The sequence below is a fragment of the Oncorhynchus clarkii genome, chromosome 10, assembly GCF_045791955.1.
Source record: "Oncorhynchus clarkii lewisi isolate Uvic-CL-2024 chromosome 10, UVic_Ocla_1.0, whole genome shotgun sequence".
NCBI lineage: Eukaryota > Metazoa > Chordata > Actinopteri > Salmoniformes > Salmonidae > Oncorhynchus > Oncorhynchus clarkii.
The window spans coordinates 12,032,784-12,059,508 of NC_092156.1; the positions used below are offsets into that span (position 1 = coordinate 12,032,784).

General features: G+C 42.1%; 1 protein-coding gene across 1 annotated transcript; it reads right to left on the minus strand.

The window, feature by feature from the left end:
* Positions 1-231: 231 nt before the first annotated feature.
* LOC139418011 (NEDD4 family-interacting protein 1-like) lies at positions 232-26,449 on the minus strand. Its single transcript, XM_071167090.1, has 7 exons — positions 26,248-26,449; positions 17,651-17,738; positions 17,242-17,372; positions 14,553-14,640; positions 14,216-14,340; positions 13,548-13,614; positions 232-792 (listed from the first exon to the last, which is right to left on the minus strand). Exons 1-7 carry the CDS (start codon positions 26,275-26,277, stop codon positions 689-691), a joined length of 633 nt encoding a protein of 210 aa, XP_071023191.1. The 5' UTR covers positions 26,278-26,449; the 3' UTR covers positions 232-688.
* Positions 26,450-26,725: the final 276 nt, after the last annotated feature.

Below are 26,725 nucleotides of genomic sequence, written 5' to 3' on the forward strand. Positions count from 1 at the left end.
TTGGTAGTCGTGCAGGCCTCCCTTAAAAGAAAGAGCTTTGTCTCAAGGTGACTCCCTGCTTAAATAAAAAGGTTAAATCAATTCCTCGGATACTCCTTAAAATGTCTGAAATGCACTGACAAACCCTAGCAACAAGGTTCCAATGCCTACCACGATCACTGTATTGACTAGGATTTCCAGAGTGAAAATGACACTTGAATACAAAATCATTCAGTTTTCTACACATTGAAGACACATCTTAAGACACTTTAATTTCATTATCATATACACATCAAGAAAAAAGCACTGCTTTTGATAAATGACTCAATGCTCCGATCCACAGACAGAACTCAATGGTAGTGTCACAGGTTCAGCATACGGCTGAGCAGTCTCCATATCAAACACTTTGAAAGAGGACAGAAAAAGACAAGACTACCCCCTATTGGCTAAAAGGGGCACAGTACATAACCATTGCTACCAACTTAGAATAATATGTAAGGCATTATTTATACATCACAGACTTGATTGCAAATAGCACTTGACAAACCACTAATGATTGAATAGTCACAGAATTGTCAGCATCCACCAGTTTACATCAAGAGACCGAAAGTGTATCGTCCGATTCAACGGCAGCAAAACATTTCTCAGCCTCCCATGATGGAGTTTAGAAGCCAGAGCAAACTTCTCTATAGAAGTCAGATTTCCACTTTTAGTAGATGAAAAGGACTCTGGTTCGCGGGAGAGTAGAAAACGAGTCAGCCATTTTGCGTATCTTGGCGTAGTTGATGAATCCTCTGAGGAAGAGCAGGAATCCTGGAAGACAGAATACAGGAGTCATTTTTCTACAATGTTTTTTGGGGCAGCAAGTCAACTCCCAGCATCAAACAAGGCATTCTTGCTAGTGTGAGTGTTAAATCTCCATGCATACTGTCCATTCAATAGATACTAGAGTTGAATGGCGGGAACACGGTTACTGAGATTTACCTCCCAAAACCACTCTCTTCCTGGGAAAAATAACTGCAAGAAACCGGTAAATTATAATACATTATTTATATGAACAGCATGGCATGAGCTGGAACTGTTAAATTATATGAGATGTCTAAATCGGTCTTCTCTACGGCCTCTGCATGATGAATCATCAACGCTCAGGATGGGCACAGACCCATCTCAGATTGGAGCGCAGTTCACAAATGCATGCAGATCTTCTCATCATGGTAACGGTTTTTCTTGTGACAGGTAGGCCTACATTTGCGGCAGCATAGTCTATAATATAAAGATTGAATGTGCGTCTAATTTACCCAACTCCACCTGGCTTTCAGGGTCACATTTTATTTAATGTAAAGATGTTTTAATTTATTGCAGCTCCAGAGTTTTAAAAACAGACCATCACTCAAATATCGTTGCTTTAAATCTCTCATTGCATCCAAAATAGATAATCCAGTTCTAGAGTGATATATAGCCCTATGTGTCTTGGCCTACCTCTTTCAGGGATTACATTTAATGCAGTATTAGCCTTATATGTTTTAAAATTAATGATGTTCTTATGAATAATAAGCTTCTAACTTATAGCCTCCGTCTCTTGTGCAATACGCAAGCACCTGTGCTCCACTAGCCTCGTTAAAAAAAAAACGCTCCTTAGCTCTTGGAGTCCCATGCAGGAAAAGCTAGACTAGAATAGCTTGCTGGACATTTTTTTATACCAATAGACTTTTCAAAGAGGTAGCAAGTTTGTATGCTGAATGTTAAATACAGCAGCCAATAGAAATCACGGGTAGTTTGAAAGAGCAAACGCACGATGGCAGTAGGCTACAGCAGTTATTTATTTAGACCCATAACTATTCAATTATCTCCGTCAACAGAAGTGAGATCCTTCTGCATCTGATTCTAGTCTTATAATATTCAAGGATGTCATTAGAATGACGAAGATAAGGACAACAAAACATAAAATTTAACTGTTGAAAGCGAGGAAGAAATTAAACAATAGAAAGAGCCTACTAGGCTAATAACATTAGGAATATTATGATAAATATATACACATTCTTCAAAGTAGCCACTCCTTGCCTTGAGAGAATTGCAAACGCTTGGCATTATCTCAACCAGCTTCACCTGGAATGCTTTTCAACAGTCTTGGAGTTTCCACATATGCTGAGCACTTGTTGGCTGCTTTTCCTTCACTCCGCTGTCCAACTCATCACAAACTATTTCAATTGCGTTGAAGTCAGCTGATTGCGGAGGCCAGGTCATCTGCTGCAGCATTTCATCACTCTCATTCTTTGTCAAAAAAAACTTTGAATTTAACTAGGCAAGTCAGTTAAGAACAAATTCCTATTTACAATGACGGCCTACACCAGCCAAACCCGGACGACGCTGGGCCAATTGTGCTCCGCCCTATGGGACTCCCAATCACGGCCGGTTGTGATACCCTGGTTCGAATCCAGGCTGTGTCTCTAGTGACGCCTCAAGCACTGAGATGCAGTGCCATAGATTGCTGCGCCACTTGGGAGGTGTGTTGGGTCATTGTCCTGTTGAAAAACAAATGATAGTGGGACTAAGTGCAAACCAGATGGGATGGCGTATCTCTGCAGAATGCTGTGGTAGCCATGCTGGTTAAGTGTGCATTGAAATCTAAATAAATCACAAGTGTCAACAGCAATGCACCCCCACACCACCTCCTCCATGCTTCATGGTGGGAACCACACATGCCGAGATCACCCATTCACCTGCTCTGTCTCTCACAAAGACACAGCAGTTGTAAACAAAAATCTCAAATTTGGACAAATCGGACCAAAACGACAGATTTCCACCGGTCTAATGTCCATTGCTTGTGTTTCTTGGCCCAAGCAAGTCTTCTTATTATTGGCGTCCTTCAGTAGTGGTTTATTTGCAACAATTTGATCATGAAGGCCTGATTCACACAGCCTCCTCTAAACAGTTAATGTGTCTGTTACTTGAACTCTGTGAAGCATTTATTTGGGCTGCCATTTTCGGAGGCTGGTAACTCTAATGAACTGATCCTCTGCAGCAGAGGTAACGCTGGGTCTTCCTTTCCTGTGGCGGTCCTCATGAGAGGCTGTTTCATCATAGCGCCTGATAGTTTCTTCAAGTGCAGTTGCAAAAACCATCAAAGTTCTGGACATATTTCAGAATGACTGACCTTTGTGTCGTAACTTCTTTGGGATAGTGGGCGGTATTTTGACGTCCGGATGAAAAGCATGCCCAAAGTAAACTGCCTGCTACTCAGGCCCAGAAGCTAGGATATGCATATAATTAGTAGATTTGGATAGAAAATCTAAAAACTGTTAAAATAACGTCTGAGTATAACAGAACTGAAATGGCAGGCGAAACCCAAAGGACCCAACCCCCCCAAAAAGTAATCCTACCACTGATTTCAATGCCTGGCACTTTTATAATAGGGGAAAATTGTGCTCGATTGCAATAGGGGAAAATTGTGCTCGATTGCAGTTCCTAGGGCTTCCACTAGGTGTCAAGTCTTTAGAAAGAGTTTCAGAATGTTTTTTGGAAAAATGAGCCAGAAATTTTAGTTTTTCTAGGTGGCTCCCATTTTAGTGTTTCCAAGCAAGGGAATGAGAGCGCGTTCTTTGGTATTTTTCTCCTGTAAAGACAACGATTCTTCGTCTTAAATTTGATATTTTATTTGCTTATTAGGGTTCCTAAGGTTTGATTATAAACGTTGATTGACTTGTTTGGATAAGTTTATTGGTAACGTTTGGGATTCATTTTGAAGGAGGGAAACCGGGTGGATTATTTACTGAAGCGCGGCAGCTAAACTGAGTTAAGGATATAAGAAAAGGACTTTATCGAATAAAAGGACCATTTGTAATGTAACTGGGACCTTTTGGAGTGCCAACAGAAGAATATCTTCAAAGGTAAGGCATATATTATATCGCTATTTCTGACTTTCGTGTCGCATCTCCCTGGTTGAAAATGATTTGTTATGCTTTTGTGTGCTGGGCGCTGTCCTCAGATAATTGCTTTTTTGCTTTTTTTTTTAAAAATATGACACGGTGGCTGGATTAACAATTATTTTGATGTACTTGTGATGTACTCATGAAAAGTTTAATATTTATCGTCATATAATTTGAATTTGTCGCTCTGCAATTTCACAGGAAGCTTTCGAAAACACCACTAATCTGCAAGAAGTTAGACTGTCACTTTCCTTATTTGAGCTGTTCTTTTATTATTTATTTTTGTTGAATTTTACCCCTTTTTCTCCCCAATTTCGTAGTATCCAATTGTTGTAGTAGCTACTATCTTGTCTCATCGCTACAACTCCCGTACGGGCTCGGGAGAGACGAAGGTTGAAAGTCATGCGTCCTCCGATACACAACCCAACCCACTTCTTAACACAGCGCGCATCCAACCCGGAAGCCAGCCGCACCAATGTGTCGGAGGATACACCGTGCACCCGGCAACCTTGGTTAGCGCGCACTGCGCCCGGCCCGCCACAGGAGTTGCTGGTGCGCGATGAGACAAGGACATCCCTACCGACCAAGCCCTCCCTAACCCGGACGACGCTAGGCCAATTGTGCGTCGGCCCACGGACCTCCCGGTCGCGGCCGGTTACGACAGAGCCTGGGCGCGAACCCAGGGACTCTGATGGCACAGCAGTACAGCGCCCTTAACCACTGCGCCACCCTGAGCTGTTCCTTAATATGGATTTGGTCTTTTACCAAATAGTATACCACCCCAACCATGTCACAACAACTGATTGGCTCAAATCCATTAAGGAAAGAAATTCCACAAATTAACAAGGCACACTTGAAATTCCACAACATACGGTGATCGCTACATAAATAGTCATATTAAACATTCATGAAAATACAAGTGTTTCACATGTATCGAAAGCCTAGAATCTTGCTAATCCAACTGCGTTGTCAGATTTAAAAAAGGAATCCCGAGAAAGAATACGATGCGATTATCTGAGCATAGAGCCCCATAAAAAATATAAAAAAATTAACCAGCACAGGTGTAACAATCAAACTGCATTAAAATAAAGTTTACCTTTGACGATCTTCGTCTGTTTGCAATTCCAATGCTCATTGTTACACAATGAATGAGCCTTTGTTTGATAAAATCCGTTTTTATAGCCTGACACGAAACATTTTGTGAACCGTGTGTGTCGTGAATTCCGTCTCATTCCATTTGACAACACATTCCAGGTAAATAACCCACACAGAACGTGACTTTTCCAGTCATGTTTGGTTTCACTGCAATCAACTGGTTTGTTTGTAACACAATCAAACGTGATGGGCCATTTCACAGGACGTATTGACTGAAAGAAACCGATTTGAAGACAAGTCATGACATCATTGTGCACCAATGATTTGCCCGCTGTTTCGTTGATTGACTGTCTTTTAACCCAATGACCACTGATCGTCTTGAAAGCTAGCTGGGTAGATAGCCAATGAGCTGAGCTAAACAGCAATACGCCATGTTTATGTGTTGCAAGACCAACCCATGTAGTAAGCTCCAGCGTAAAGTGAGTCATTTGCTATTGAAGTTTCAAACCGGAAGGAGAAACACATGTAACGCACTGCATTGTTTGGAGACTAAGTCAGGGAAAGCTAAATCTAAGTCTAGATATACAGAAGTACACACAATTTTAGAATAAATTGATTGGGAAGGTGAGACAGATTGTTGTGGGACGATTCATTTAGCGATTGTGGAGGAATATTTTTTGAACGGGAGAGGACATTGTTTTGGACTGGTAAGTTCTTATCATGCTAATGCTATTTGAAATTAATAATAAAAAATATTATTTGTTATTTTATTTTTTAGAAGCAATATATAAACATGTAATGTCATGAAATGTGAGATGCGTGTGTCTGCCGCCCCACCCCAACCCACATGAAATAGCCTATTTGAGGCTGTTGAGGAAAAGGCAGGACCACATCAATGGCCAAAGTGAAATGGAGACTGTAGATACAGCTGGTCTGTTGTAATATAATAAAGACAGTAGATCTAACTGAAATGTCATAATATAAGAGACAGTAGATCTAGCAGGTAATAATAATAATAATATATTCAACCTAATATATTCAACCTTCAACTCTCTATATATCTGTTTATTATACCTGTTGATACAAGGCTCATATGTGAAACTATTCTAACTGAACATTTTCTTTCACAGTGACACTGACTCCGAATGGGAGTCTTATCCGGTGTCCTGTGTGAATTTAAGTATGCTCTCTCTAATTCTCTCTCTCTCGGAGGACCTGAGCCCTAGGACCATGCGTCAGGACTACCTGGCATGATGACTCCTTGCTGTCCCCAGTCCACCTGGCCTTGCCACTGTTCCAGTTTCAACTGTTCTGCCTGCGGCTATGGAACCCTAAACTGTTCATTTTTACTCTTGATGTGCTGTCCTGTTGTACCCTCTACAACCACTGTGATCTCCACCCGGCACAGCCAGAAGAGGACTGGCCACCCCTCATAGCCTGGTTCCTCTCTAGGTTTCTTCCTAGGTTTTTGCATTTCTAGGGAGTTTTTCCTAGCCACCGTGCTTCTACACGTGCTTCAAGACGATCAGTGGTCATTGGGTTAAGCAATGCGCTTGCTGTTTGGGGTTTTAGGCTGGGGCTATATAAATTGATTTGATTTGATAGAGGACTGAGGGTCTTCCAAATATTGAAAGTGTGTAAATAGTTACCCATGTTATTTTGTAAATGTATATATATACACCATTTGAAAGAAAACACTCTGAAGTTTGTGTACATGTGAATTGAATGTAGGATATACATCTTTCAAATGGTATATATCTATATTTTGTATATAGATATTTGTTTCAAAATGTATACGTTCACCAATTTGGCCACTTGGGTACATTTGGGCTACTTGTGTGGGACACCTGGGTGACTTCATGATAAATGTCATGTAGCACAATCATTTTGGAAGTTATCATTCTGAAACTTTGCACAAGTACTGTTGCCCTCTTATATTTTTCACTGAAATTGTCCCCATCATCCTATCTGAAAGTTTGTTTTATCTTGTTCATTTTAAAGATACAAAAATAAAAAAACGATGAAAAAAATACATTTTTATTTTTTATCTAAACCAGATCTATTGTGTTATACTCTCCTACATTCAATTCACATGTACACAAACTTCAGAGTGTTTTCTTTCAAATGGTACCAATAATATGCATATCCTTGGTTCTGTGCCTGAGCTACAGGCTGTTAGATTTGGGTATGTCTCCTTGCACAAAGTAGGGGGGGAGCTGTAAAGAGGTTAATGAAGCTGCCAGTTGAGGACTTGTGAGGAATCTGTTTCTCAAAGTAGAAACTAATGTACTTGTCCTCCTGCTCAGCTGTGCAGCAGGGCTTCTCACTTCTATTCTGGTTAAAGCCAATTTCCGCTGTTCTGTGAAGGGAGTAGAACACAGCGTTGTAAGAGATCTTCAGTTTCTTGGCAATTTCTCACATGGAAGAGTCTTCATTTCTCAGAACAAGAATAGACTGACGAGTTTCAGGAGAAAGTACTTTGTTTCTGGCCATTTTGAGGCTGTAATCGAACCCACAAGGGCTGATGCTCCAGATTCAACTAGTCTAAATGCGGACAGTTATATTGCTTCTTTAAATCAGGACAGTTTTCAGCTGTGCTAACATACTTGCAAAAGGGTTTTCTAATGATCAATTAGCCTTTAAAAAAATGATAAACCTGGATTGGCTATTACAACGTGCCATTGTACGTGCCACAGGAGTGACGGTTGCTGATAATGGGCCTCTGTACACCTATTTAGGTATTCCATTAAAAAAAAAAAAACAGTTGTTTCCAGCTACAATAGTCATTCAGAACATTAACAATGTCTACACAATTTTTGATCAATGTTATTTTAAAATGGACAAAAAAAGTGAGTCTTTCAAAAACAAGGATATTTAAGTGACCCCACTTTTGAATGGTAGTGTATGCGTCAGCTTACCAATTGTACAAATAGGCCCTACTATATTTCAAAATTAAAATAGAATTCTCTAGCTAACTTTGTAGGCCGCATGTGCGGACCCAGAATCGCATGTTCTCTCACTGCGTTATCATGGTTTGAACGATGTGCCTAATTCAAGTCCATATAATACAATACAGTAATACAGTTCACACTCAAAAAGATTGGCCTACTGAAGCTAGTTACATTTATTTACCCAAGAGAACATATAAGCTACATCTATGGGCTTTTCTGTTGTGCAGTAGCCTACATCATATATGTATTGGATAACACTACAATCATTTGGGCTTGAGCTCATTAAAATGTAATTCATGTATGGCTCAGGAAGCTTCAGGCTTGAATTAATCAAATCCAGGCATATAAAAAGCATTTAGTCAGCCACCAATTGTGCAAGGTCTCCCACTTAAAAAGAGGAGAGGCCTGTAATTATCATCATAGGTAAACTTCAACTATGACAGACAAAATGAGAAGAAAAAAAATCCAGAAAATCACATTGTAGGATTTTTCATTAATTTATTTGCAAATTATGGTGGAAAATAAGTATTTCTGGCTCACAGACCTGTAACTTCTTCTTTAAGAGGCTTCTCTGTCCTCCACTTGTTACCTATATTAATGGCACCTGTTTGAACTTGTTATCAGAATAAAAAGACACCTGTCCACAACCTCAAACAGTCACACTCCAAACCCCACTATAGCCAAGACCAAAGAGCTGTCAAAGGACACCAGAAACAAAATTGTAGACCTGCAACAGGCTGGGAAGACTGAATCTGCAATAGGTAAGCAGCTTGGTTTGAAGAAATCAACTGTGGGAGCAATTATTAGGAAATGGAAGACATAGAAGACCACTGATAATCTCCCTCGATCTGGGGCTCCCCGTGGGGTCAAAATGATCACAAGAACAGTAAGCAAAAATCCCAGAACCACACGGGGGGACCTAGTGAATGACCTGCAGAGAGCTGGGACTAAAGTTACAAAGCCTACCATCAGTAACACACTTCGCCGCCAGGGACTCAAATCCTGCAGTGCCAGACGTGTCCCCCTGCTTAAGCACCGCCCGGGCAACGAAGGAGTGGCTACGTAAGAAGCATTTCAAGGTCCTGGAGTGGCCTAGCCAGTCTCCAGATCTCAACCCGATAGAAAATCTTTGGAGGGAGTTGAAAGTCCGTGTTGCCCAGCAACAGCCCCAAAACATCACTGCTCTAGAGGAGATCTGCATGGAGGAATGGGCCAAAATACCAGCAACAGTGTGTGAAGACCTTGTGAAGACTTACAGAAAACATTTGACCTCTGTCATTGCAAACAAAGGGTATATAACAAAGTATTGCGATAAACATTTGTTATTGACCAAATACTTATTTTCCACCATAATTTGCAAATAAATTCATTAAAAATCCTACAATGTGATTTTCTGGATTTTCTTTTCTCATTTTGTCTGTCATAGTTTAAGTGTACCTATGATGAAAATTACAGGCCTCATCTTTTTAAGTGGGATAACTTGCACAATTGGTGGCTGACTAAATACTTTTTTGCCCCACTGTACCTATTTATATGCTTTAATGATTATTTAATGCTTTTGAATGACACTTCAGGTTTTAGCGGGAAATACTGGGTTAACGAGGAGAAAAGTGATTTATTCTCGGGATGGAACATTTGTAAAATACCGGGAAAATATTCAAACCTAATAGATACCGCTGGGTATTTCTATAAATAAAAATGGGACCAATGTGTGACAATTAGGATTTTTTTTTTAAATCTCTATGGTTTGAAACCAATAGAATGGACTTTCGTGCAGTTCCATGTGCACTTAGGAATAAAGTGAATATATGCAAATTAGCCCACCAATACACCAACATAGGTCTAGGACTATACATCATTTAAGCAGGGTTCAAACAGACATTGGTAAGTCATTCAAGGACTTTCAGAGACTTTTCCGAGAACTTAATTGTAATTTCCAAGGACCTCAACCTTACACAATTGTATAATTGATATAATCGTACATATAGGGCCAACGCAGGCACACATAAATCCATGAATAGCCGTAGCATTAATCTCACCATCTGAAACTCACTAACTCAGTTTTTACAATGAGAGTGACCAAAAACCATGTTTCTTTTTTAATGAAAGGATTTGTATGGAAAACCAAGTTGATGCCAACAGATGTCGTCCTCGTAATAACCACACATGGTTTTACTGCAAGAGGAGCACAACACCATCCGATCGATGGGAAACAAACGAAAGTGGCCACATCTCTCACAAAAACAAATAAGTATGAAGGACCAGGAGAACTTATAAACTGGCTACAATAACTTTTTATGCACCAAATTGAGGAAGTGTCATTTTAAGAAGGCATATTACAGTACTTGAATTTCTGAGCTCCAAATTCAAGTAGGCTACTTCAAGCCCCTTGTATGGTTTAAAATTGCAGGTCTAACATGGAAAACAAAATGTATGTTGTTATTTCATTACCAGATCATATCATGAATAAGCCCATTGTCATTATATCCAGAATAATGAATAGGAATAGCGTTTGGGTGTTGCGTACTAGTCTATCCTACACAATTGTGCATAGTTGACTAAGAGTCCAATCCAAGGCTGTAAATCAAGTAGACAACAGATCAACATAAATTCTCTAGGGATATTAGATCCAACGTGGATCCAGGCACAACTGTCTTCTCCAGCATAACGAATGAAACACCAAAATATTCTGGACATTCCTCACAAGCACCTTTTTTTCCAGCACTTGGGACTGTTGTTGCATCGCATGTGCTTCCACAACAGCTGTTCATCACGTGACTGTCATTCTGAAAATGTCTTCCTGTATCACCACGTAACTAATCAGCTGGGCACCAACTGCGCATCCAACAAGTATTATGCATAATTGTTACGGATACAGTTATCCTGTGTGTGTGTATCCTGTGTGTTTCTTTTCTCTCCTTCTCCCCTCACAGGTGAAAATCATCACTCCCCAATCAGTCAACAATCAATCATCAATCTGAAGACACACCTTCTCCTGTTTCGTACCCTATCACAGTTCCTTCCCCATGGTTTAAAAACCCCATCATTTGTTTGCTCTGGAGCTCAATCTCTTTGTAAATGCCATGTTTGTAGATCTCTGTTCTTCATAGATTTCAGAAGCTCAATCTCTTTGTAAATGCCATGTTTGTAGATCTCTGTTTTTCGACTCTCTCTTTGTGTCTTAACCGCTCTTTTGTTGGAGCACCTCCAAATCACTTTGTCATCTCCTGTGAGTATTGTTTTGGTTATGGTGTTTGTTTGTTGCTGGTGGGAAAAGGGGGAAACCAAGACAAGTCGCCCATGGGCATACACTACCCGTAGGTAAACTTTGTTAAACACACTAGTTAGAACTGGGCGGACCACCCACTGTATTTTTGGTTAGTTAGTTAGCTGTTGTTAAAGTAGGCTAGTCTAGCTTAGGGGTGTTGTTTGCATATTTATTGTTTCTTTCCTTGGGTCCAGCTCAGACCCTTTTCCTGCTACCCCCATTACCGTGTGTTTATAAATAAACCCTGAGTTTGACGGTATTATTTCAGTTGTCGTGGTTATTTAGTTCACACTTACTTTGTCACAACTATAATTTGCATGAGATATGTTACGGGTCTCATTACCACCCCCCCTAGACTGTCGGGCCAAAAGGGATTCGTAACAATAATTAAAGAAAAACCACGTTAATAACAGTATCGATTTAGGTTTTAAGCATCAAAGTAAGGTGACTTCCAGTTAGAAGCATTTGATTTCACAATGCATACATGATTATGTGCCCATGAAAACTGTTTTCACCCCGTAACATAAGGAGATACGAAATGTTAAGTAGTTACACTGAATTTCTGAGATCTCTATATAAAATATATAAATATACACTGCTCAAAAAAATAAAGGGAACACTTAAACAACACAATGTAACTCCAAGTCAAATCACACTTCTGTGAAATCAAACTGTCCACTTAGGAAGCAACACTGATTGACAATACATTTCACATGTTGTTGTGCAAATGGAATAGGCAACAGGTGGAAATTATAGGCAATTAGCAAGACACCCCCAATTAAGGAGTGGTTCTGCAGGTGGTGACCACAGACCACTTCTCAGTTCCTATGCTTCCTGGCTGATGTTTTGGTCACTCTTGAATGCTGGCGGTGCTTTCACTCTAGTGGTAGCATGAGACGGAGTCTACAACCCACACAAGTGGCTCAGGTAGTGCAGCTCATCTAGGATGGCACATCAATGCGAGCTGTGGCAAGAAGGTTTGCTGTGTCTGTCAGCATAGTGTCCAGAGCATGGAGGCGCTACCAGGAGACAGGCCAGTACATCAGGAGACGTGGAGGAGGCTGTAGGAGGGCAACAACCCAGCAGCAGGACCGCTACCTCCGCCTTTGTGCAAGGAGGAGCAGGAGCACTGCCAGAGCCCTGCAAAATGACCTCCAGCAGGCCACAAATGTGCATGTGTCTGCTCAAAAGGTCAGAAACAGACTCCATGAGGGCCCGACGTCCACAGGTGGGGGTTGTGCTTACAGCCCAACACCGTGCAGGACGTTTTTCATTTGCCAGAGAACACCAAGATTGGCAAATTCGCCACTGGCGCCTGCAACATCCTCCAGCATGACCGGTTTTGCGGTGGGTCAGTCATGGTGTCGGGTGGCATTTCTTTGGGGGGGGGGGGGGGGGGGGGGGGTCGCACAGCCCTCCATAGGTAGGGCTAGGTAGGTCGCCAGAGGTAGCCTGACTGCAATTAGGTACCGAGATGAGATCCTCAGACCCCTTGTGAGACCATATGCTGGTGCGGTTGGCCCTGGGTTCCTCCTAATGCAAGACAATGCTAGACCTCATGTGGCTAGAGTGTGTCAGCAGTTCCTGCAAGAGGAAGGCATTGATGCTATGGACTGGGCCACCCGTTCCCCAGACCTGAATCCAATTGAGCACATCTGGGACATCATGTCTCGCTCCATCCACCAATGCCACACACACTACTGAGCCTCATTTTGACTTGTTTTAAGGACATTACATCAAAGTTGGATCAGCCTGTAGTGTGGTTTTCCACTTTAAATTTTGCGTGTGACTCCAAATCCAGACCTCCATGGGTTGATAAATTTGATTTCCATTGATAATTTGTGATTTTGTTGTCGGCACATTCAACTATGTAAAGAAAAAAGTATTTAATAAGAATATTTCATTCATTCAGATCTAGGATGTGTTATTTTAGTGTTCCCTTTATTTTTTTAAGCAGTGTATACAAATAAAACTGTCCGATAGTTAAATCTCATTTAATTAACTGATTATTGCTTAATATATGATATAATTTACATTGCCTTAAACGCACGGTTTATGTAATGTTTTATGTAACAATTTGACAAATACGTCAACATAGGTTTTAAAATCAACTCGTGAATTTTTATTGGAAATAGCTCTGCTCCCCATTTATTAATGTCAATGAAAATAAACTGGCAGATTATTATCAATGACTTAACAGCTGTAACAAGTTGTCCAGCGTAGGAAATCCTCACTGGTACCCTAATTTATAAGACCCCTCTACACCAATGCATTTACCTGTCTAGTACTACAATTGAAAATAACAAACAGAGAAGTGGTTGTACCTACCCATTACCAGGAACACCCACCACAGCCAGTACTGCCCATCAAAGTACCCAGGGAAGTAGGTGGAGAACTGGGGAAAAAACAAACATGAACAGATAAGTTGACCACTCAGAGTAAACATGAACGTGATCTTGGGCTCTGGAAGAGGGAAACCTACACCAAACGGAAGTGCTTTGCCATCAGATCACTACTCCAAGATGCCAACTTTGATTGTTGGGAAAGAGCTCAAGTTAAGCATTTCACTGCAGTGTTTTACACCCGCTGTATCCTGTGCATGTGACAATAAAACTTGAAACTAAAGCTCAGAGGGCGTTGGTAGTGATATCGTGTAAAATAAATAAATATATAGGCACACACTAAATATTGCCTGGCCACGCCCACAGACGGTAGTTTCTCCTCTGCAATGAGTCTGGATCTGAGTACCTCCCTGACCCTTTACCATGGGTTGGGCCATAGCCACGTGGGTAAAGCTGAGGTTAGAAAATGTGTCATTGGCTTTGATACTCGGATTAGTTAGAGACGATCCAAATCGTGCCCCTCGTCACCACAAACGACTTCAAATGATTGCAGTCTCAGACTAAAGAATGTAGCAATCTACAGAACAGCGGAATAATTTAGCAGGTGTTGTCAGGCTACTGTAAATATGCTCTGAAATGTTAGTGATATGTTACCCGGACGATGAGGATCCACTTGATGAGTGACAGGCCGAAGCCAGAGATGGCTCCGTAGCGGCCAGCTGCTGAGGTGGTCAGACAGAAGGACAGGAAGAAACCGATCCAGTTGAAGAGGAATGCCACTGAAGAGTAGAGAGAAGGGGCTTTAAAAACAGACCTGTGCATATGGTCGACTAGGATGGGGTGTTTCTCAACACAAATACTATTCTTAGATCACATCAATACCTTTATCATCAAATAAATACATGACACGCCTCTTCATTTTGCTGGGTGTATTATACTAAACCCAGTCTTCACCAAGGTGGAGAAGATTCAACTTCAAGATGTGACTTACTAAAAAAGGTCAACATGAAAATCCCATCGTTGCCTATCTGTAGCTGGTCCGCATCCTCAAAGTCATCCCTGGCTGCAAAGTCATCATCCTGCAGAGATAAAGAAATGGTGGAGAATATCATCAAGTCATTTTCAATGATGGAAACCTCATAGCACTATATCAACCAAGACAGCAAACATTTATGCTAGGAACACGTCCTTCTCTTTACATTGCCCTAATGTAGTGATGTACAAGTTATTCAGCTGGAGATGTTTCAATTCAAATTCTCATTTTCATTTTAAATGTACCTTTATTTAAACTAGGAAAGTCAATTAAGAACAAATTCTTATTTACAATGACGGCCTACCGCGGCCAAACCCTAACAACGCTGGGCCAACTGTGTGCCACCCTATGGTACTCCTGATCACGACTGGTTGTGTTACAGCCCGGGATTAAACCAGGGTCTGTAGTGACGCCTCTGCAGTGCCTTAGACCGCTGTACCACTCGGGAGTCAATGTAGTTATAAGAATAACATTTTATGTCCTATCAGGAAATACAGCACTACCGCTCTACAGGCCGACAGACGGGTCTCTGCAAATGGCTGCCACATCCTTTTCTTATGGTACTATTCTATTCCACACACATCCACAGCATTACTGTCGAGTTAGTACATCAAAAGTCTCCAGCCGTTCCATGCTGTACACATAGCACGCAGTGGCAAAAATACAGACCAGTCATTTAAATGGACGACACGTAAGCTGGTAAAGCAAAAACATTTCCCACTAGAGGGCATAGATGAGCCATCGCTCTCAGGGCGTGTCCGACAGTGATTATTAGGGCGTGCCTGCCAACAAGGCGTGACCCACCATTTCAAAACAGACTCGACCTATACCGAGTACAGTATACAGTGCCTTCGGAGAGTATTCAGACCCTGTGACTTTTTACACATTACAGCCTTATTCTAAAATGGATTAAATCTACACACAATACCCTGTAATAACAAAGCAAAAACAGTTTGACATTTTTGCTAATTTATTAAAAATACGAACCTTAAAAAGCTCACATTGACATAAGTATTCAGACCCTTTACTCAGTACTTTGTTGAAGCACATTTGGCAGCAATTACAGCACTGAGTCTTCTAGGATATGACGCTACAATCTTGGCACATCTGTAATTGGGGAGTTTTTCTCCCATTCTTCTCTGCAGAACCTCTCAAGCGCTGTCAGGTTGGATGGGGAGCATTGCTGCACAGCTATTTTCAGGTCTCTCCAGAGATGCTCGATCTGGTTCAAGTCCGGGCTCTGGCTGGACCACTCAAGAACATTCAGAGACTTGTCCCGAAGCCATTCCTGCGTGGTCTTGGCTGTGTGCTTAGGGCCGTTGTCCTGTTGGAAGGTGAACCTTCACCCCAGGCTGAGGTCGTGTGCAGGTTTTCGTCAAGGAGCTCTCTGTACTTTGCTCTGCTCATCTTTGCCTCAATCCTGACTAGTCTCCCAGTCCCTGCCGCTGAAAAACATCCCCACAGCATGATGCTGCCACCACCATGCTTCACCGTAGGGATGGTGCCAGGTTTCCTTCACATGAGACACTTGGCATTCAGGCCAAATAGTTCAATCTTGATTTCATCAGACCAGAGAATCTTGTTTCTCATAGTCATAGTCAGAGTCTTTAGGTGGCTTTTGGCAAAGCTCTAAGGAGGCTCTGTGGCTTTTACTGAGGAATGGATTCCGTCTTGCCAATCTACCATAAAGGCCGGATTAGTAGATTGCTGTGGAGATGGGAGAATCTGCCATCAGTACAACCATCTCCACAGAGGAACTCTAGAGATCTGTCAGAGAGACCATGGACCTTCTCCCCCGATTGCTCAGTTTGGCCGGGCGGCCAGCTCAAAGAGGAGTCTTGGTGGTTCCAAACTTCTTCCATTTAAGAATGATGGAGGCCACTGTGTTCTTGGGGACCTTCAATGCTGCAGGAATGTTTTGGTACCCTTCCCTAGATCTGTGCTTGACACAATCCTGTCCCGGAGCTCTACAGAGAGTTCCTTCAACCTCATGGCTTGGTTTTTGCTCTGACATGCACTGTCAACTGTGGGACCTTATATAGACAGGTGTGCCTCTTTCCAAATCATGTCCAATCAATTTAAATCACAGGTGGACTCCAAGTTGTAGAAACATCTCAAGGATGATCAATGGAAACAGGATGCACCTGATCCTCAATTTCAAGTCTCATAGCAAAGGGTCTGAATGCTGATGTAAATAAGTGTTTTTATTTTTAATACATTTGCAAACATTTCTAAAAACCTGTTGTTGCATTGTCATTATGGGGTATTATGTTTAGATTGATGAGGATATCCATTTTAGAATAAGGCTGTAACGTATCAAAATGTGGAACAAGTCTGAATACTTTCCCGAAGGCACTGTATACCTACACACATCCATGGTTAAACAGGCCTACTTTTATATTATATGCAATGGGGTTCATGGAGTCACTTTCAGAAACTAGCCTGCATCCAGCTCAATGTAAATAGTACACAAAACTGAGGCAAGTTCGGTTACTTGGGAGATCAGCCACGCCAATAGACAGGGACTGAATTCCTTTCTGCCACACCCACAACACTGAGGAACAACACAGAACCTGGATGAACAGAAAATAGTCCAGCAAAACCACAAGGGATGGCTATGTGGAGTTTATAGTGCTGGAAGACTCACCCTTTCAGAAACCAAGGGAACATGGACTTCAGCCTTGGTTCTCTCTGCCTCGTCATAGGAAGGGAGAGTTGTGGCCACGTTGTATGACGGTGGCTTGGGGAACCCCCCGTCCTCTTTGTAGTCAAAATAAGCTAAGAGAGGTAAATAAGTTTAAAAAGCTACTGTGTTACACTTGAGTGCCATATATCCCTTTTTGGTAGGCTAATTGCTGTAACACCATAAGTAAACCTAATGCTAGGCTAGCAGGGAAATCTCCTCTGTCATAAAAAAGATACTTGACTTGTCCTAGTTTAGTTCTAGACTGTAAATGTCCAATGACTCTGGGGGCAACGGTAAAGACATTGACCCCCAGGCCAACCCATAACACTACACTGTGATGTGAGTATTTGTGTATGCATTGAACTATTACCTGCATTATCTGCTGCAATGCTGCTGTAAGGGGGTGGGGCTTCAGCTGCCACCTGGAGAACCTCCTCTGGCTCCTCTTCATTGGGCAGCTGAATAGGGGAAGAGTCAATAAACTGGTTATGCCTAGCTGACAGCGAACATCAACATGACCTAGTGAAGAGATCAGTTCAAGCCCTGGAGATACTTATCTTGTTTTATTCAGGCTCTAAGCTAAAGGGTCAGGCGAGTACATATTATAGCAGACTTCTGGACAGAACACAAAATACAGAACGCTGGCCGTTCTCAGTAGATCACCTGCTGGGTGACGAACTGTTGCGATTCAGCATGTAGAATCATCAGGAAATTAACAGAAAATGAAGGCTGATGTTCTGTAATCAGAAGAGACGAGGCTGTGCACTGTCGACGTTTGCTGTTTCGTTCCCTCTCATAGAATAAAAAGAAGAAGTGGTCACACTCGGTTTCAGCATCACGCTTTGACAGAAACTCACATGACCACCTACTTATTTAACAAAATGGCAAGCAGACAGTTCCCCATTTTGGTTGTTATTTCTTTCATTATCATAACAGGTCGCTGAACGATCTATGGGAACTCCTTCCCCTTCACGCGATATGATTGAAAAAGCATAATATCAAAGAAGTTTAGTCACGCCACGCACTTACAGTACCCAGGTGACGATCACTATAAAATGAGGTATGGTGCTCACCATCCCGGAGTGCAATTTCAACTGCCCCAAACAGAACTTGATCATTCCCAAAATTAAAATACAATTTATTTTATTTTGATGTTTTGATATGCCAACATGGGGCTAGGACTAGGTCATTTTCAGGGCTTTTAAAGTAATTGGTGTATATTTCATAACCTTCATTTGTTAAGAAAAACTTTTAGCATCTCGTGGTATATTGTTTAATTTATTTTGTGACATGAGTCTTTTATATCAAAATATCACAGATGAGACAAATGTTCACCTGCCCCTTTAAGGGCGGGAGGTTACCGTAGTAATGCGACTCCAGTCAGGTTTGTGCCTCTGACTAGTATCCGGGGTGCTTCTCTTCCCTAGCAGTTGAAACTAAACATTGAAAAACAACCTAGCTTGTGAACAAAAAAATATAAATAGCCAAGGAACACAAGCTTAAAGTCTCACTTCTGTAGAATGTATGCCTGTGCGCAGCAATTCTAAAAATGAATATGTCACTCAACTCTTCACGTGTGCGCACACAGTCCCCAGCCAGGCAGTGTTGCAGCGCGAGGCAGAAATGCTTTCAACATTTTACTGTGTGCATTCGGTTCAGGAGATACAACCATATTCTCTAGAATACCATAGTAGCTATCCACAGCATACAGACAATGCAAATGGCACAGCAACTCCCTGCACGCGAAATATCCGCTCCGGGCTGGCGGCCCGCAGAAGAGCTGGGAGAGAGTCAAATGTGAATTCTAATAGACCTACTTGCCCAACATTGGAATGATATTCTAATATTATACATTTTCATAACCTAAAATCATTACATATGCGATGCCGAGCCAGCCATAGCACTGTTTGAAACCTGGACGTTTTACATTGCATATCTGACCTTGCTTTTAATAGACTACATCCCAAATCTGACCACAGAAACAAAGCATTCTTCTACTGCCCAAAGTCAGTAAGGCAGAATTCTATTGTTGAATCTTCAGATATTCTCTAAGTTTCTACAATTAGTCTGTATATCCATCCCTGTCGCATTATAAAAACTGCTCACATCAGGTACGTGTTAGAGAATGGTGTTTAAACATTTTAGGACGCCCTTAATTTCGAGCCCTGGCTGTGAATAGTTGATTTGTTTGTTATTAAAGTTAGATTTATTTTTCCCCACACACAAAACAATACAAATAAAACATTGTACAGCATAAAAACATTGAGCATGGACATCCAGACATATCCTCCAACATAGCACACATACACAATCAAATAGTATCTCACAAGCTACAACACAGAATTAAATGGGTTCACAAGCCATCACTTCCCAGTTTTAGGAATTGTTGATTTTGATCTAATCTAGACCCTCTGTCGTTATTGTGCTGGCCCATACTAGCTAACTTGTATTGTTTTTTGTCAGGAATTTCCATCCTTGTGTGTTCGCTAGCTAGCTAGTTGTCGGGATATACTCGAAGCTACCGCAAAAGTTAGCTCGTAGCTAGCTAGCTAAATTAGCCACACATAGGTACCTAGTTGGTTTGTTGGTGGTTGTTGACCCGCCATGTTGGGCCAGTACCTGCACACTAGCCCGTTGATCTCGCATTCCCATTCCCTCACTTGGAGTTCTGCTGTGACCACAGTGCTCAGCGGTGCTGTAGGCTACCAGTCCTCGCTTGACCAAGTCCACCAACGCTGAGACTGACAGTCCACTCTTGACTGCCAGTCAGATGGCTTCATATAGGCAGGAGTCTCGACTCCGAAGCACAACGGGTACTTTCTAAGCATCCAAAGCCAATACCGAGGCAATCGAAGCATACAGAGACAAAAAGCTACGTTGTTACCTTTTTCTTGTAACACTTCTTGTGTGAAATCTGTTATTTCCACACTGATTCAGTGCTGTACACAGGATGTCATTCCACCCATGTCAAAAGTGCGAAAAACAACTCCCAGCCTCAGATGAACACACACACTTCTTTCCTTGGGAGCTGAACATGCTCAAGCGGACAGGGTAGAAGCTCATGCACTCTGTCAGAAATTTAAACCAAGATCATTGAAATCTCGACTTACACCATCTAAGGTCTACCCTTAAGCACATCCTGGCCAGGCTTCCCATGCCGGTACCAAACCCCTACATCTGAACAGAGCGTGGTTGCGGAATCAGATGACACTGACGTACTGTCCAAAAGAGCCTCCTACTCTTATGACAGACTATGAGCACTAATGATGATGATGCTGTCATGTACCATAGCTCTAGTATTGTCTAAGCCTGCCGGTCTGGTAGCAATGGTCGACCGAAAATTCATTTGTCTGAAATATTTGAGGGCAAGCAGGAACTTCAACGTGGAACATGCACCTACTGCCATGGCATCCACATCCAAGTTTGATCAATTAAGTTTTTTAAAAGACTGACATCATCCCGTTCAAAGAGTTGGCGTGCTCCAAGGCACTTGGTTTTGGCCATTTCCCCCGTGTGGATAAATCATTTCCCTCACTTGTCCTGCCTGCTTTTCTCTCTTTTCAGACAAAGAGCTGCCTAACAAACAATGCAGGGCATCTGATTGCATCCTACGCAGGACACATGACAGCACTGCTTCAGCCAAAAGGCTTAGCAATTCAGCAGCGATAGTGACCTTCAATTAGAAGGAACTGCAGGAACGCAGAGAAGCACAGATGGAGCTTAATTTCAAACCATAGAATGCATCAGTCAGCAAACCATTACTCACGTCCCACAGCCTTAACTGGGATTCCAAGAAACCAGACTCAAACACTCAGCCCTACCGAAGAGGTGGAGCACAACATAGCCCAGGATGCAGAAGCGCACCATTTGCAGGCAGTGTCCCCTCTGCACCACAGCACGCAGAGCCTCGGTCCTGATGGTGCGCTTCTGCATCTTGGGCTATGTAGTGCAACACTGTTTCCTTGAGCACCACCTTTCCAGCTGAAAAAGGTCAACGAGTGTTACACACTCTACAACATATTTTGACTCCCACACTTCAGGAGGGTCTTAAACAACAGCTCACAACCCTGCTCAAAAGCAAACGCTTTGTTCAGAAATCTCCTTGCTCCTGAAAAAACATGGAATTGAAGAAGTAGAACCAGCACAACAAAACTGCAGGATCTACGCAATATTTTTTGGTGCCAAATCTGAGATTTGAGTTCTACCCTTCAGCCTTTCAGCAAGTACATAAGTGAAGCGCTAGCCCCCCCATCGCCAAGCAGGAGTCAGGATCCTGAACTACTTAGACAATTGGCTAATATGTGCAGGGTCACAAAGCCTTGGCACACACAGCCATGGTCCCACATCACCTCTGAGTTCAGACTAACAATGAACTTGGAAAATAGTTCTCTGGTACCCACTCAGTGTGTGCACTTCCTGGGCTTGACATCGGACACTCAAATCATGCGAGCAACACTCTCTCCAGAAAGAGTGATATAGTTGAAAAACACAAAAAAACTAGACATTTCAATGAATTGCTGGAGGAGAGATATACAATGGTGGCACCCAACACTTCAAACAGTTCTTCTAACTGCATTTCACAACCGGGTGACTGACCAGAAGCCTTCCAAAAGGGATGGGGAGCAGTCTGGAAATCAGTCATGATTACATGGTGTATGGTCAGCACTAGAGGTCGACCGATTAATCGAAATGGCCGATTAATTAGGGCCGATTTCAAGTTTTCATAACAATCGGAAATCTGTATTTTTGGACAACGATTTGGCCGTTTTTTAAAAATATATTTTTTTACACCTTTATTTAAGTAGGCAAGTCAGAACACATTCTTATTTTCAATGGACGGTCTAGGAACGGTGGGTTAACTGACTTGTTCAGGGGCAGAACGACAGATATTTAACATGTCAGCTCGGGGATTCAATCTTGCAACCTTACGGTTAACTAGTCCAATGCTCTAACCACCTGCCTCTCATTGCACTCCAGGAGGAGCCTGCCTGTTACGTGAATGCAGTAAGAAGCCAAGGTAAGTTGCTAGCTAGCATTAAACTTATCTTATAAAAAACAATCAATCATAATCACTAGTTAACTACACATGGTTGATGATATCACTAGTCTATCTAGCGTGTCCTGCGTTGCATATAATCGATGCGGTAGGCATTCGCGAAAAAGGACTGTCGTTGCTCCACCGTGTACCTAACCATAAACATCAATGCCTTTCTTAAACTCAATACACAAGTAAATATTTTTAAACATGCATATTTAGTTAATATTGCCTGCTAACTTGAATTTCTTTGTCACTTTTCTAGCAACAGAGTCATTGGATATGCAGCAGTTTGGGCCGCCTGGCTCGTTGCAAACTGTGTGAAGACTTTCTTCCTAACAAAGACAGACAACTTCGCCAAACGGGGGTTGATTTAACAAAAGCGCATTTGCAAAAAAAAAGCACAATATTTGCACAACTGTACCTAACCATAAGCATTAATGCCTTAAAATCAATACGCAGAAGTATATATTTTTAAACCTGCATATTTAGCTAAAAGAAATCCAGGTTAGCAGGCAATATTAACCAGGTGAAATTGTGTCTTTTCTCTTGCGTTCATTGCACGCAGAGTCAGGGTATATGCAACAGTTTGGGCCGCCTGGCTCATTGCGAACTAATTTGCCAGAATGTTACGTAATTATGACATAACATTGAAGGTTGTGCAATGTAACAGGAATATTTAGACTCAAGGATGCCACCCGTTAGATAAAATAAGGAGCGGTTCCGTATTTCACTGAAATAATAAATGTTTTGTTTTCGAGATGATAGGTCATTAATATGGTCGAATCCGGAAACTAAGGCTCGTATTTCTGTGTGTTATGTTATAATTAAGTCTATTATTTGATAGAGCAGTCGGACTGAGCGATGGTAGGCACCAGCAGGCTCGTAAGCATTCATTCAAACAGCAATTTTGTGCGTTTTGTCAGCAGCTCTTCGTAATGCTTCAAGCATTGCGCTGTTTATGACTTCAAGCCTATCAACTCCCGTGATTAGGCTGGTGTAACCGATGTGAAATGGCTAGCTAGTTAGCGGGGGTGCACGCTAATAGCATTTCAAACGTCACTCGCTCTGAGACTTGGAGTAGTTGTTCCCCTTGCTCTGCATGGGTAACGCTGCTTCGAGGGTGGCTGTCGTCATTGTGTTCCTGGTTCGAGCCCAGGTAGGAGCGAGGAGAGGTACGGAAGCTATACTGTTACACTGGCAATACTAAAGTGCCTATAAGAAATACAAATCGTATAGAGAGAAATAGTCCCATAATAACTACAACCTAAAACTTCTTACCTGAGAATATTGAAGACTGATATGAAAGCTGGTGGTTCCTTTTAACATGTTATCATGTTCTGAGCAAGGAATTTAAATTAAACGTTAGCTTTCTTACATGGCACATATTGCACTTTTACTTTCTTCTCCAACACTTTGCATTATTTAAACCAAATTGAACATGTTTCATTATTTATTTGAGGCTAAATTGATTTTATTGATGTATTATATTAAGTTAAAATAAGTGTTCATTCAGTATTGTTGTAATTGTCATTATTACAAATAAATCAAACAATCTTACATTTTTTTTAAATATATTTTATTTATTATTAGTATTATTAGTATTATTTTTTTAAATAATTTTTTTAATTTAAAATTGGCCGATTAATCGGTATTGGCTTTTTTTTGGGTCCTCCAATAATCGGTATCGGCATAATAATCGTAATCGGTCAACCTCTAGTCAGCACCATGGACAAAGGCTCACATCGATGAGCTGGAGCTCAAGGTGATTCACTTTGCACTCTGGCACTTCCTCCCAGTACTGAGAGGACGGATATGGGACAGAGAATACAACCGGTGGTTTCACACATCAACTGCACCAGGTAACTACTGCTTTGGGCAAACAGACACCTCACATTCTTCAGAGCAATATTTTATTTATCAGTTATTTTACCAGGTAAGTTGACTGAGAACACGTTCTCATTTGCCGCAACGACCTAGTTACAGGGGAGAGGAGGGGGATGAATGAGCCAATTGTAAACTGGGGATTATTAGGTGACCGTGATGGTTTGAGAGCAAGATTGGGAATTTAGCCAGGACACCAGGGTTAACACCCCTACTCTTACGATAAGTGCCATCGGATCTTTAATGTCCTCAGAGAGTCAGGACACCCGTTTAACATCCCATCCGAAAGACGGCACCCGACACAGGGCAATGTCCCCAATCACTGCCCTGGGGCATTGGGATATTTTTATTTATTTTTTAGACCAGAGGAAAGAGTGCCTCCTACTGGCCTTCCAACACCTCTTCCAGCAGCATCTGGTCTCCCATCCAGGAACTGACCAGAACCAACCCTGCTTTGCTTCAGAAGCAAGCCAACAGTGGTATGCAGGGTGGTTTGCTGCTGGCAAATACACCTGCCAGGGTGGAAAATTAGGCAGCAGGCCTCTCTCCAGAGGAGATCCACTTCCTTCAGACTGGAGGATATATCCCACAGTAGTGGCAATATCTGGGCACGATTCAGAAGGGCCGTTGCCAATCTGTTAGCATCGCAAGACTCAACCCATTGTCCTATGTTGTTCTCCATAAAGGGTCCAGCAGGTGTGTTCTCTGGAGTGATGAATCACGCTTCAACATCAGGCAGTCAGAACGACAAATCTGAGTTTGGCGTATGCCAGGAGAACGCTACCTACCCTAATGCATAATGCCAAAATGTACACTTTGGTGGAGGAGGAATCATGGTTTGGGCTAGGCCCCTTAGTTCCAGTGAAGGGAAATCTTAAAGCTACAGCATACAACTACATTCTAGACAATTCTGTGCTTCCAACTTTATGGCAAGTTTTGGGACAGCCCTGTTTCAGCATGACAATGCACCCGTGCACATAGCAAGGTCAATAGATAAATGGTTTGTCGAGATCAGTGTGGAAGAACTTGACTGACCTGCACAGAGCCCAGACCTCAACACCATCTTACATTACCTTTGGGATGAATTGGAGCGCCAACTGCAAACCAGGCCTAATCACCTAACATCAAGGCCTGCAGCAATGTTCCAACATATAATGGAAAGCCTTCTTAGAAGAGTGGAAGCTGCTATAGCAACAAAGGTGGGACCAACTCCATATTAACGCCCATGATTTTAGAATGAGATGTTCTATGAGCAGTTGTCCACATACTTTTGGTCATGTCGAGCGGCGCAGCGGCCTAAGGCAGTGCCTCTCAGTGCTAAAGGCGTCACTACACACCTGGGTTCAAACCTAGGCAGAAGCCAGCCGTGACCGGGAGATCCACGAGGCGGCGCACAATCGGTCCAGTGTCGTCCGGGTTGGGCCGGCAAGGATGTCCTTGTCCCATCACGCTCTAGCCACTCCTTGTGGCGGGCTGGGCGTATGCACGCTGACCTCGGTCGTCAGTTATATGGTGTTTCCTTCGACACATAGGTGTGGTTGACTTCCGGGTTAAGCGAACAGTGTGTCAAGAAGCAGTGCGGCTTGGCAGGGTCATGTTTCGGGGGAGGACGCATGGCTCTCCGTACGGGAGTTGCAGCGATGGGACTAGACTAACTACTACCAATTGGATATCACGAAATTGGGGAGACATGGGAGTAAATGTAAAAAATATCAAATAAAATGTAGTGTAGCTTGTTAGCTAGCATTATTAGCTAACGTTAGTTACACTATCAAAACATTACCATTACGAAAGTTGACCAAGTTAGCAAAAATGCATTGCTAACCAAGAAAACAACGACTAACATGTTAATGTAGCTATAAAGCATCATGACGTGTTTATATTAATTTGTTAACTGACGTTTCAATCATGGTGCCATTCAAAACAACGAGGCCTAGCTAGAGCCATCCCATCACCAGTGTTTCTTGCAAACCTCTAACTAACGTTTGCTAGCTGTTAGCTAATGCTTGCCAACGTTAACTCAAAGACACGACAAACGTTTTACTCACCTGCTGATATCTAGCGCTTGGCTCAGACATCCTGATATGAACAGAGGAAAATCCTTGTATTTAAACAATAAATCAATTAGATTATCACCAATGTAACGTTATTCAATTCAGAAATTATAGCTATAACCGTAATGTAAACTCTTTCCTCGGGACACTGTCTCTGCTCAGGTCCCTCCCCTCGTTGTTTCTTCTTCGTCTTGTTCTTCTTCTTTGGGATTGGGCTGGCAGATCGCATCCAACGTTTAAGGTGCATACACCGCCACCTACTGTACTGGAGTGTGAGGCCAATCACGGCCTACTTACATTACCTTTTCTTCATTAATCCTGTTCCTATAAGAAAGTGAAACAGTCCTAGACATCACTTCCCTCCCCCCAAACTACAACCCTTTCACATAATCTCTCCCTATCTACTTCATACAGTTCACAAAATATCAACCCATGCTCCACTGTTTCCTCCACTAAACACTCATCACACAGA

Coding starts and splice junctions, on each gene's coding strand:
- LOC139418011 (XM_071167090.1), bottom strand. CDS start 26,277: ATGTCTGAGCCAAGCGCTAGATATCAGCAG. Junction 14,341..14,552: donor TTTCATGTTGACCTTTTTTA/GTAAGTCACATC, acceptor TCTACTCTTCAG/TGGCATTCCTCTTCAACTGG. Junction 13,615..14,215: donor AGTGGATCCTCATCGTCCGG/GTAACATATCAC, acceptor TTTTTTCCCCAG/TTCTCCACCTACTTCCCTGG.